This window comes from Neophocaena asiaeorientalis, unplaced genomic scaffold, assembly GCF_003031525.2.
Source record: "Neophocaena asiaeorientalis asiaeorientalis breed wild unplaced genomic scaffold, Neophocaena_asiaeorientalis_V1.1 scaffold30, whole genome shotgun sequence".
NCBI lineage: Eukaryota > Metazoa > Chordata > Mammalia > Artiodactyla > Phocoenidae > Neophocaena > Neophocaena asiaeorientalis.
In genome coordinates, this window is record NW_020174923.1 from 14,553,368 (window position 1) to 14,567,282 (window position 13,915).

The 13,915-nt window shown below is 37.7% G+C and overlaps 1 protein-coding gene across 2 annotated transcripts in view; it reads right to left on the reverse strand.

Annotated features, from left to right (window-relative positions):
* DDX42 (DEAD-box helicase 42) overlaps positions 1-13,915 on the reverse strand; it is a 50,702-nt gene that overhangs the window by 32,559 nt on the left and 4,228 nt on the right. For both annotated transcript variants that reach the window (XM_024760695.1, XM_024760694.1), the window contains exons 2-3: positions 8,056-8,289; positions 5,945-6,095 (exon numbers count right to left, since the gene is read on the reverse strand). In XM_024760695.1, the coding sequence (XP_024616463.1) occupies positions 5,945-6,095; positions 8,056-8,273 (369 nt within the window). In that variant the 5' untranslated portion in view covers positions 8,274-8,289. The remainder of the gene's footprint in view (positions 1-5,944; positions 6,096-8,055; positions 8,290-13,915) is intronic.

Genomic DNA, 13,915 nt, shown 5'->3' on the forward strand with positions numbered 1-13,915 from the left:
AAAGAATGGACTCGAGGAGAAGGGGAGAGGGAAGGGTAGCTGGAACGAAGTTAGAGAGTGGCATGGACATATATACCGTACCAAATGTAAAACAGATAGTGGGAAGCAGCCGCATAGCACAGGGAGATCAGCTCGGTGCTTTGTGACTACCTAGAGGGGTGGGATAGAGTAGCAAGAGGGAGGGGATATGGGGATATATGTATAGGTGATTCACTTTGTTATACAGCAGAAACTAACACAACATTGGAAAGCAATTATACTCCAATAAAGATGTTTAAAAAAAATCAAACACACACAAAAGAATATACAGGAAAAGAGAAAATCACAATTGTAAAGTAAATCACTTAACTAAGCCAGTAATCACTTAAGTAAGATTAAAAAAAAAAAATCAAAACATTTCTGTCAGAGAATGATAACCACAATGAACAGCAAAAGGATGAACATGAAGATGCAAAAGAGGACGTCAAAATCATAAAATGTGAGGGAGGAGAGTATAAAAATGTAGACTTTTTTTTTTCTAGAGTATGTTTAGGTCTATATGACTACCAGTGTAAAGCAAGTAGATATAAGAAGGGGTTAACATACTTGAAAAACAGGGCAACCACAAATCAAAAACACAACTAATTCACAAAAACCAAAAAGAAGAGAATATAATTAAGCATACTACAAAAGAAAATCATCAAACCACAAAAGGAAAAACAAAACAAAAAGGGACAAAAAATATATATAAAATCAATGGGCAAACAAGGTTTAAAATGGCAATAAATACATATTTATCAATAATTACCTTAAATGTCAATGAACTAGAAAGTCAGCAGAAGGAAGGAGATAATAAAGATCAGGAAAAGAGAGGAAATAAAATAGGGATTAAAAATAAAATAGAAAAAAATCAATAAAACCAAGAGCTGGTTCTTTGAAAGGGTAAACAAGAATGACAAACCTTGGGAATTCCCCAGTGGTCCAGTAGTTAGGACTCCACACTTTCACTGCCGAGGGCATGGGTTCAATCCCTGGTCAGGGAACTAAGATTCCACAAGCTGGTGGCGCAGCCAAGAAAAGAAAAAAAAAAACCCAAAACACGGGAAAACCCCAGATAAACAAAATAAGAAATGAAAGAGAAGAAATCACAATTGATACCACAGAAATAACAAAAAACCATAAGAGAATACTATGAATATTATACGGCAACAAATTCAATAACCTAGAAGAAATGGACAACTTTCTAGAAACATACAGGCTACCAAAACTGAATCAAGAAGAAATATATAACTTGACCAGACCAATCACTAGAAATGAAATAGAATGTGTAATCAAAAAACTCCCTACAAAGAAAAGTCCAGGAGCAGGTGGCTTCACTGGGGAATTCTATCAAACATACCAAGAAGAACTTATACCGATCCTTCTCAAACTCTTCCAAAAGACTGAAGAGGCAGGAACACTCCCAAAGAGATTCTATGAAGAAACCATCACCCTGATACCAAAACCAGTCAAAGACACTACCAAAAAAGAAAATTATAGGCCAATATCTTTGATGAATATAGATATAAAAAAATTCTCAACAAAATATTAGCAAACCAAATCCAACAACACGTAAAAAAAGACATATACCACAACGAAGCTGGATTTACCCCAGGATCAAAAGGATGGTTCAACATACACAAACCAATCAATGTGATACACCACATCAACAAAAGAAATGACAGATGCTCAGTCCCCTTCTGCCACTTGGAATCATATGTTGAAGAGAGTAGAGCCACAAGATGGAGGAGCCCTGAATGTTGCTTGAAGGAGCACCACCCACGGGTTAGAAACACCCAGTTTGGCTTTTACATGAGCAAGAAATAAACTTACGGTGTTGGAGAAAGAAAAACAAACACACAAAAACAAAAGGAAGGACAAAAACCATATGACCATCTCAACAGATGGATTTGATAAAATTCAACATCCACTGATGATAAAAACCCTTACAAAAATGGGTATACAGGGAACATATCTCAACATAATAAAAGCTATTTATGACAAACCCACAGCCAATATAATACTCAATGGTGAAAAGATGAAAGCCTTCCCCCCAAAATCTGGAACAAGACAAGAATGCCCATGCTCACCACTTCTCCTCAACATAGTATTGGAAGTCCTAGCCACTGCAATCAGACAAGAAAACAAAATAAAAGGTATTCAAATTGGTAGAGAAGAGGTAAAATTGTCATTATATGTAGATGACATGATATTGTATATAGAAAACTGAAAGACTCCACACAAAAACTACTAGAACTGATAAACGAATTAAGCAAGGTAGCAGGATACAACATTAACATACAGAAAGTGGTTGTATTTCTTTATACCAACAAGGAAATAACAGAAAGGGAATGTAAACAAACAATCCCTTTTCAAATTGCACCAGGGGTGGTCTAGTGGTTAGGATTCAGTGCTTTCACTGCTGTGGGCTGGGTTCAATCCTCCCAGGTCAGGGAACTGAGATCCCACAAACTGTGCAGTGCGGCCAAAAAATATATACATATTTTTAAATAAATAAATAAAATAAAATGGCAGCAAAAAAAATAAAATACTTAGGAATAAACCTCACCAAGGAGGTGAAAGACTTATATGCTGAAAACTACAAAAATGAATAAAGGAAATTAAAGATAATTCAAAGAAATGGAAAGATATCCCATGCTCTTGGACTGGAAGAATTCATAATGTTAAAAATGGCAATACTAGGGTTTCCCTGGTGGCGCAGTGGTCGAGAGTCTGCCTGCTGATGCAGGGGACATAGGTTCGTGCCCCGGTCCGGGAAGATCCCACATGCCGCGGAGCGGCTGGGCCCGTGAGCCATGGCCGCTGAGCCTGCGCGTCCGGAGCCTGCGCTCCGCAACGGGAGAGGCCACAACAGTGAGAGGCCCGCGTACCGCAAAAAAAAAAAAAAAAGGCAATACTACCCAAAGCAATCTACAGATTTAATGTGATCCCTGTCAAATTACCCATGACATTTTTCACAGAACTAAAATAATGCTAAAATTAATACAGAACCATAAAAGACTCAAAATTGCCAAAGCGATCCTGGGGAAAAAGAACAAAGCAGAAGGCATAACCCTCCCAGACTTCAGACAACACTACAAAGCTACAGTAATCAAAACAGTGTGGTACTGGCACAAAAACAGACATACAGATCAATGGAACAGAATAGAGAACCCAGGAGAAAACTCCACATTACCTACCGTCCATTAATCTTCAACAAAGGAGGCAAGAATATAAAATGGGAAAAAGACAGTCTCTTCAGCTAGTGGTGGGAGGAAAGTTAGACAGCTGCATGTAAATCAATTAAGTTAGAACACACCATGCACAAAAATAAACTCAAAATGGCTTAAGGACTTAAATATAAGATATGACACCATAAAACTCCCAGAAAAGATCACAGGCAAAACATTCTGACATAAACGGTACCAATGTTTTCTTAGGTCAGTCTTTCAAGGCAATAGAAATAAAAACAAAAACAAACAAATGGGACCTAATCAAACTTACAAGCTTTTGCACAGCAAAGGAAACCATAAACAAAACGAAAAGACATCCTATGGACTGGGAGAAAATATTTGCAAATGATGCGACTGACAAGGGCTTAATTTCCAAAATATACAAACAGCTCATACAACTCAACAAGAAAAAAACAAATAACCCAATTGAAAAATGGGCGGAAGACCTAAATAGACATTTCTCCAAAGAAGACATATAGATGGCCAACAGGCACATAAAAACATGCTCAACATCGCTAATCATTATAGAAATCCAAATCAAAACTACCATGAAGTATCACCTCACACCAGTCAGAATGGACATCATTAAAAAGTCTACAAATAATAAATGCTAGAGAGGGTATGGAGAAAAGGGAACCCTCTTACGTTGTTGGTGGGAATGTAAATCGTTGCAGCCACTAGGAAAAACAGTATGCAGTTTCCTCAGAAAATTAAAAATAGAGCTGCCATATGATCTAGCAATCCCACTCCTGGGCATATATCCAGACAAAACCGTAATTCAAAAGATACATGCACCCCTATGCTCATAGCAGCACTATTTACAATAGCCAAGACATGGAAACAACCTAAATGTCCATTGACAGATGAATGGATAAAGAAGATGTGGTGTGCGTGTGTGTGTGAGCACACACACACACACACACACACACACACACACGATTATTACTCGGCCATGAAAAAGAATGAAATAATGCCATTTGCAGCAACACGGATGGATCTAGAGATGATCATACTAAGTGAAGTAAGTCAGAAAGAGAAAGACAAATACAATATGATATTACTTACATATGGAATCTATTGATAAATTATGACACAAATAATCAACATATGTACGAAACGAAAACAGACTCACAGATATAGAGAACAGACTTGTGGTTGTCAAGGGGGAGGGGAGGAAAGGAGGGAAGGAATGGGAGTTTGGGATTAGCAGAGATAAACTATTATATATAGGATGGATAAACAACAAGGTCATACTGTATCGCAGAGGGAACTATATTCAATATTCTATGACAAACCATAATGGAAAAGAATAAAAAAAAGAATATATATACGTGTAACTGAGTCACTTTGCTGTACAGAAGAAGTTAACACAGCATTGTAAATCAACTATACTTCAATAAAATTTAAAAAAAAGAAAAGAAGAGGGACAAACTAAAGGAAGAAATTAAAACCAATGTGGCAATTCTCTGCCGGTCCAGTGATTAGGACTCTGCACTTACACTGCTGAAGGCCGGGGCTCGATACCCCTGGTCGGGGAACTAAAATCCTGCAAGCTGAGTGGCGTGGCCAAGGGAAAAAAAAAAAAGCCAATGTGATTGTGTGAATTTTGGTGCCATTAAGAGAAGATGAAATACCTGGCTGAGGAGGAAAATATGATGAATTGGGTTTAAGGTGCCATTTTTACACCCATGTAAAAATGGTCAATATGATTCTAGAAAAGCAGAGCTGAAACCAAAGAGAGACTATGGAACTAAAGATATTAATTATTCACATAGAAGTTACGTTTTAGAAGAGGATGAGGTCACTAAGGAATGTATAAAGAGTGACAATAGCAAATCAATATAGCGAACTGTAGGAGAATCATATTTGAGAAATGAAGAGAATCACAGAATGACAGATAACAGATGGCTATGTAAGAATTTTTTGGGTACAATGATATGGTAGCTATGTTTTTTAAGAGTTATAGAAATACAGAAATACTGATGGATGAAATGATATGTCTGAGATTTACTTTAAAATAATCTGAAAGAGGGGTGGGAGTTGTTAGATAACAAAAGACTGGCCAAGTTGTTAACTGGTTAAGCAGGGTGAAGGGGGCTCATTTTATTACTCTACTTTTGTATGTGTTTGAAATTTTTCATAATAAATAGCAAATAAATAAATAGCAAATAAACAAAGTCAGGGAGATGGGAGAAAAGAACAAAATACAAAATCACAAAAGCCTAGTGAGAAGAGTTTTAGGAAGGAAGAGGTCACAAGTTTCAATTTCCACAGCAAGGTCATGAATGTTGATGATAATGTTGATAATAAGAAATAAACATTAAAAGTACAGAATACAGAATTTGTAATTTTAGCAAGTTTAATTACCTTACATATTTATTTAATAAATGCTAGATTGAATGAGATAATATTCATTCAAGAATATACCAAGAATTATTAAAACAAAACACACACAACAAACACACAAATCTTGAGCTACTATGTTCAAGGGTTACAGTTCAAATTCCTAGGCACGAATCATCTCTGAAAATGCTACAGGGCCAGTGGAAGCATATTTAAGAAACTATAGAATACAAAAGCAAAATTCTCCCAATAAAGGGCCAAGAAACAAACTGACTGAGGACTAAAGCACTAGGTTAATCTGATCTATTTCTAATCACTGAAAATGTTAACATAACCGAGTTGATACTTGCCTCCACTTCAGCCATGAATGCCTCTAAGGGATCATCATCGCTGTCAGAATCTACTGGCTTGGAATGGAATTGCTGGCGGGTAGGTGAGTTTTCAGCAGGAATGTAAGGTAAATCAACATTGCTAGAATCTTCTTCCTCATCTTCAAAATATCTGAAAATTAAGATGCATGATTGGTAGAGTGAATGTTTAATTTGGGGTCAGGTGAATCTTTCATTTAACACAAATTTTTATTAAAGTATATGTCACAATTAAGAGATTTTGGTCCTTTGGCTTAGGACCTAATTATTAAATTATCACTTAATACATGCCAAATTCTAATACTGCAAAAAAAAAAAAAAAAATCACAGCAGATTCTCCATTTCAATAGTGTCTGTTAAAAATCACATTTCCAGTTCTCTCAAAAGGGATAAGTTTTCAGTACAAATTTAGTGTATCATTGTTGAATAGATATAGCAAATATTAAAGTGTATGCCATGGAAAAAATTACTTTGTATGAAATAGTGTAAAGCTAGTTTATTCTTCATAATCCTTAAAAGTATTTTGAGATGTATTCATAAGGCTAGAGACTTTCTTCAGAAGTTCTGGGCTGTTTCCTGAGAACCAACAGAAAACTTCTAAAATTAAAAATAAATGTTCAGGAATATAGCCAATACTTTATAATAACTATAAATGGAGTGTAAACTTTAAAATTTGTGAATCACTATGTTGTACACCTGAAACTTATATAACACTGTACATCAACTATACTTTAAAAAAAAATGTTCAATCCAAAATCCTCACCATACTATGTAAAAATTCAGAAAAGAATTTCAACATCTGGAAAAAGTATCACTTTCTCTCTTAACAAATATCCCAGAAAAGAATATCTATGTAGCTATCAACTAAAACAAAACAAAAACATTGTTTAGATCTTACCTCAGAATTAAATGAAATAGTAATACAACCAAATATTAGTTTAAAGAAATCACTACTACAGCCTAAAATTTTATAGCCTTTCAAGTCTTCATTTTAAAAGCTCTAACCACTGTTATGTGCTGCACACACACATAAATGCATATTCATTTATATAGTAGTTTCATTAACGTATCATTTAAAATTATCTCTGAGCCAGTAAACTGTTCTCTAGAATAATGATCCTTGACTTTGCTGAATCTTAAACACTTACTTCTGTATTTAATTGCTAAATAACATACCAACTTTTTAAAATGCTGCTGTGTACTTTAAAAACTCTGATCTTGAGGGTTTTTTTTAACTAAAAAAAACCCTCAAGCAGTGTCACAACCAGGTTGGGAATAATAGCAATACAAGATTTCTTCAGACTTGGCAAAGAGAGAAGTTATAATCTATAAGGAATTACAGCTCAAACTTTCAAGCCCCAGCTTTTTAACAATCACCTTCTTAGACATCAAGTTAAAAAAGGTAACTGGTAAATATGTTTCCTGAGAACTGTGGGCAAAAATCTGATATCTTCCTACCACTATAAGATATTAAACGTAACAGTTTTAAGGACTTGGGTGTTGAGCCAAACTATGCCTCTGCCCGTTCTGACAACTGCCTGTGTTTCCAAAACAACTTGTATGGTGTAAACAAAAAACTTCAGGGCTTCCCTGGTGGCGCAGTGGTTGAGAGTCCGCCTGCCGATGCAGGGGACACGGGTTCGTGCCCCGGTCCGGGAAGATCCCACATGCCGGGGAGCGGCTGGGCGCGTGAGCCATGGCCGCTGAGCCTGCGCGTCTGGAGCCTGTGCTCCGCAACGGGAGAGGCCACAACAGTGAGAGGCCCGCGTACCGAAAAAAAAAAAAAAAAAACTTCAGTAAAGACCATCAAAAGCCACGTGAATTATTTAAAACTCTTCAGTCACATTTAGGTTTAAATGGCCTCAAATCCTTTTTGGAACAAACAAAAGTGAACGACCACAAAAGTATACTCCTTATGAATGAGTAAACTTAACAATTTAACTTGTTAGGAACAATGCAATCCAGTGAGGTAACCACTTTAACAAGTCATATTATTATTTGAGAAACAAATGGTTTCTTTGCTTCAATTTCTGTTGATGGAATGAATACCTCAAAGCCTAACTTTTGCTAAATTGCCAGGTACTACCACTTACGCGTTTTCTTCATCAAAGTTGGCCCGTTTAGAACCAATTTTGTAGAAGGAAGGGAGCTGTGGTGGAGCCGACTTTCCAAATCCAGAAGAGCTGGTTGCCCCAAAGGCACTATGGGACTGCTGTGGGAGTTTTGGTTCCTCCTTCTTTCCCGCACTAATAGCGAAACCTCCAAAGCCAAATCCCCTCTTAGTGCCAGGGCCACCTTTATTCCAGTTCATGGTGTCAATGACTGATCTGTTAGGAACAAGAGACACTTACATAAGTTTAACTTTATAAACAGCCCACTGATTTTTACGTCAGTTCCAACCTTTGCCTCTCAATTAAAATTTTAACTTCAGTACAGCACAGATTGGCACAACACTATTAATCAACTATATTTCAATTTAAAAAATTTAACTCTGTACTTCAGATATGCAATATGCTAACCTCAATGAAACGGTCACATTTTCTGAAACACTGAAGAAATTGTTATTTCTTTTGCTGGGATCTCAATCGGAACAGGAATGCAGTATTTAATACCATACCCTTCAAAAGGATTTGACTGCTCGTTTAACATCTCATTCAGTTTGCCTATTGTTAAGGATTACAAAGAAATTTCCTAAGCACCGGTCAAATGGGTTTAAAAACACCTTATCTCTTATAAGTCTTGCTTCCAAAAAACCTTTTTTTAATGACACAAGTTACCTACGTTTTATAGAATAGCAGAAAACTCAGAACGCAAAAAGGAACAAAATAAAATTACCTGAAATTCCTCTCCCAGATATGCAATTTCGTTGATATCTTTTGCTTTTTTTTCTATGCATATGTGTATACACAAACACACCCCATTTAAAATCAAAACTGAAACCATACTGTACAAATTGTTTTAGTTACTGATTTCTTCACAGTATGATATACATGAACATCTTTAAATGTCAATAAATACATTGCTCTTCTTCTGTTTTTTTAAAGTTGTGAAACATATCATATATCTTTGTGCATACTCTTATTTCCTTAGGATCAATCTTTTTAAATGCAATTGCTTAGCAAACGGGAATGTGCATTCGAAGTTTTACATTTACAGAAAAGTGTCCATTATATACCGAGTAATATGAGAAGGGCATAAAACAAGGTGGGTGGTATGATTCAATGTAAAAGCATGTCTTACATGTACAGAGATAGCTGGAGGGCTGCTTATCAAAATGTTAATAGCAGTTATTTGATTTTTACTTTTTTCTTTGTATTAAAGTTCACCATTAATAAGAAAACTTTAAATGTTTATAATAGACTCTGAAGCCAATGTGAACAGAGTTCCAAAAACTGCTTTTTACAGTGGCATTGTTAAAGGGACCAGGAACAGCAACAACACGCTCTACTTTTCTGGTTCTATGCCCCTCCCCCATATATAACCTATAGGTTTTGTTTTAACTATTACACAGCACTTAGTTCAGTCTGTTTCGTATTAAAGTTGATTTATGCCATGTCAACCTCTGCCCTTAATTCCAGGTAGGGACTGTCTTTACCCATTTTGGACTTTGCATAAAAGTTATTCATGGCTAGAATAAGCACTTTATAAGTAATAGTTTACTTACACTTAATTTAGACCATCTCCTGCCTTCTTCAGGAATCCCTTAAGGGGAATCAACATAATTCTAGTGAGATGAGATTTGGTAAGAGTATTTACAAGCCAGAAAATTTTAGCATCTGATAGTATTGTTTAACCAATCTGTGAGCCTGGCTTTCCAAGGGCTGTTCCTAAGCAACAAAAACGACGGATTCTGAATTTTAACCTTTTTCCTAGTGTATATAATGCATAATAAGAGGCTAGTAATAAATAAGCCACTGAAATCAGAACATAGGCAAAGGAAGGATGGAAAAAAACCACCCTTGGTAGATTTTAAGAATTACATTAACAGGGACTTCCCTGGTGGTGCAGCGGTTAAGAATCCACCTGCCAATGCAGGGGACACGGGTTCGAGCCCTGGTCCAGGAAGATCCCACATACCACGGAGCAACTAAGCCTGTGAGCCACAACTACTGAAGCCCACGCGCCACAACAACTGAAGCCCGTGTGCCTAGAGCCCGTGCTCCGCAACAAAGAGAAGCCACCGCAATGAGAAGCCTGTGCACTGCAGCGAAGAGTAGCCCCCGCTCACTGCAACTAGAGAAAGCCCGTGTGCAGCAACGAAGACCCAACGCAGCCAAAAATAAATAAATTTATTTTAAAAAAGAAAGAATTACATTAACAATCTCCTAGCAGGAAGACTTTCAATGGTTTATCGAAAGCTTGCTGAGGAAGGTCAGGCAATGCATTGGGTGCTGGGCGTTTATAGATGAAAGATACAGTCCCATTCTCAAGGAATTCACAGTGTAGTTTCAGCCAGCTTAAAACAAAAAAAATGTGTTCTAATAGAGGTACTACACAAAGTGCATTTATTGACGGCCCAGGAGGAGGGTACCCAACCTACGATGAATTGGGGACAAGGCACAGTTTTTCTGGAGATGACACTGGCGTTAACTTTTTAAATCTGAAGAGGCATTATATCAGGGAAGAAGTGTCAGGAGAGAGAATTTTAGATAGAAGGCACTGTTAAGTGCTACCACAGAGAACTAGAAATATTGCAGTGCAGCTAGAGTTCTGTAGGACATTTGGGAAAATTGCAGGGCACATGTTCAGAAAGACAAGCAGGGCCCAGGGGAACAGTTTAGTATACTACGCTAAGAACACACCGTGCAAAACTATAGTCCGCCAGTTATAATTTTAAGCAAAAAAAAGGACATGTTTCAGATCAGTATTTTAGAATGATTAGATGAGAGACAGCAGGAAAAGTTGGACACAAGGAAAGCAGTTGGGACATTATTATAAAAATACAAATATAAAGTGACAAGGTACTGAACAACTAAGGAAGTGGCTATAAGGAAGGAGAAGGGGGGGGTTGTAGATCTGAGTTATTTACTTAGGTATCTATGAGGAAGAATCAACTGGGGTAACCAAATTAGACGTGGGAGCTAAGGAGGAAGGGAGAGTCTAGAATAACTCTGGAAGTTTCTGGCTTTTACAGATTGGGTGAATGGTGGTGCCATTAATAGAGATGGAAACCTAGAAAAGCCAGGCATGGAGAAGCAGGTAGAAAGTGAGATCAGTTCAGTACCTATGGGAGAGCTAAGGACAGCTGGCAAGTAAGGTCTGTAACTGCAGAGAGAGATCTGTGATGGGGCTATAGATTTGATATGAGACATTTGCATCTGAGGTTACTGATGTAGATAAGCTAGCAGAGAGTGAGAAAAGGGGTGAGACAATCATAGTGTACGTCAAGATTTAGGAATGGGCAGGGGAAGAGAAACTCACGTGGAAACTTGAGGACGAACGAAGAGGAAGGGAGGATAGCAGAGAAAGTGACACAGATGGTGAGACAAGTTTTACAGGCAGAAAGAAATGTCCAATGTTAAAAACTAAAAAGACGACAGGTGAGATAAGAACTAAGAAGCCTCCGTTGAAGGAGTGGGGGCAGGGTTAAGGAATGATTGGTAAGTGGTAGAGGATGAAGACTAGGCCACAAGGAATGCAGATTACTTCCTAGGCTGTTTACCAATGACAGGAAGGAGAGCCTGAGGTGTTAACTAGAGGAATTTCGTTTAAGGAAGAAATGTAAGCATGTTTATATGCTAAAGAGGAAAAGCCAACAAAAAGAAAAACTAAAGATTTAGGATGACAGGAAAAATCATAGGAACAAGGTGTTGCAGAGACCTGAAGAGACAAGATCAAAACCTTTAATAAGGAGTAAGTAACTCTTCCCCCTAGACTGAGGATAGAAGAAAAGGATGGGCATAAATTAATCCTACTAAATAATAAAGGGTTCAAATTACAAATGAAATAAATCAAATACTTCGTTTTAAAAATTCAGCTTCTGCCACAAACAGGCAAGCAATGTGACTTTAGGGGAGTGAGAGTTGCTTAATGGTTTAGAGACATAAGACGCAAAATATGCGTTTAGAATATGCGTGAAGAAATATGTGTTTCTTTAACTCTTTGGAGATTTGGGTCAGCCAAAAGACTGAGAACACTTAAATGCCCCCAAGCCTTACACTAGTGTGAGCTAGGTCACACTGCCCATGCTCCCTAATTAATTGCCTCTAGCAAGGCCAAACAACTGTGCTATCTATACCCCACTGGCTAGAATGTCAGCTCCACGAGGGCAGAGACTTTGCCTGTTTTGTCCAACATAGTATCCTTAGTGCCTAGTGTATATAGTACTCAAAAAATTTTATGATGAATGAATAACTATCATGCATTCAGGCTCTTCAGAATTCATCCCAGTATTTGTGAAAACCATCATCTCCCGTTATTACAAACCTTGCTATCCAGCCAACCAGTCCTGATTAAATCTAAGCCAGATCATCCTCAGTGCACCACTAATTCTTAATTTCTTGACAACAGTTTTTCCTACTATTAGTCCATGTATATGGCTACAGATCCTTGACAAACAGAGGTTTGAGGGGCTGTAGCTGATATAAGAAGCACAAGATGGCCAACCTAATCTCTATTTGGTTTTATGATGTTCAAAGAAAAAGAAAAAAAAATGAACCCTCCTCTGCTTAAACTATTGAGGCTCTTAAAATTAATTTTCAATCTCTAAGCAAACATTGTTTGGAGAAGAGACATCCATTAAACAGTTAATAAGAAAGTCAAAACATAGTGAGGATATTAAAAAATTAACTGTAGTCCTGCTATTCGTGGGTCTCCTCAAAGCTCCCTTTATTTGGTCTTCACACACACACACACACACACACACACACACACACACACACACACACACACACACTGGGCCTTCTCTCAGGTTACAATATGCCTGGTACATCCTTCCCACAAGCTGGCAAACTCATATCAAATAGCTCTGAAACTTCACCTCTGCCTCCATAAACACTTCTTAAATTGATGACAGAAAAGGTGAAAAATCACCACATGGCTTCTGACACCCAGGTAAAGCTCACAGACTTCATTAAAAACAACCACCAGCAACAAAAGCAATCCAATTTTAAAAATGGGCAAAGGACTTGACATTTCTCCAAAGATATACAAATGGCCAATAAGTATATGAAAAGATGCTCAACATCACTAATCATTTGGGAAATGCAAATCAAAACTGTATCACTTCATACTCATTAGGATAGCTACTATTAAAAAAAAAAAAGGGCTTCCCTGGTGGCGCAGTGGTTAAGAACCCACCTGCCAATGCAGGGCACACAGGCTCAAGCCCTGGTCCAGGAAGATCACGCATGCCTCGGAGCAACCAAGCCCATGCGCCACAACTATTGAGCCTGCGCTCTAGAGCCCGTGAGTCACAATTACTGAGCCCGTGCACCACAACTACTGAAGCCCGCGTGCCACCTAGAGCCTGTGCTCTGCAACAAAGAGAAGCCACTGCAATGAGAAACCCGTGCACTACAATGAAGAGTAGCCCCCGCTCGCCACAATTAGAGAAAGTCCGCGTGCAGCAAAGAAGACCCAATGCAACCATAAATAAATAAATTTTTTTAAAAAAAGAAACCTACACAACAGAAAATAACAAGTCTTGGCAAGGATGTGGAGAAACCAGAACCCTTGCACACTGCTGGTAGGAATGTAAAATGGTTCAGCTGCTGTGGAAAACAGTACAGTGGCTCCTCAAAAAATTAACCACAGAACTACCATATGATACAGCATTTCCTCTTGTGAGTATAGACCCAAAAGAACTGAAAGAAGGGACAGACATTTGTACACCCATGTTCATAGTAGCATTATTCCCCACAGCCAAAAGGTGGAAGCAACCCAAGTGTCCATGGATGGGTAAACTAAATGTGGTGAGATAAATATATAGCAATAGTATTCAGCCTTGAAAAG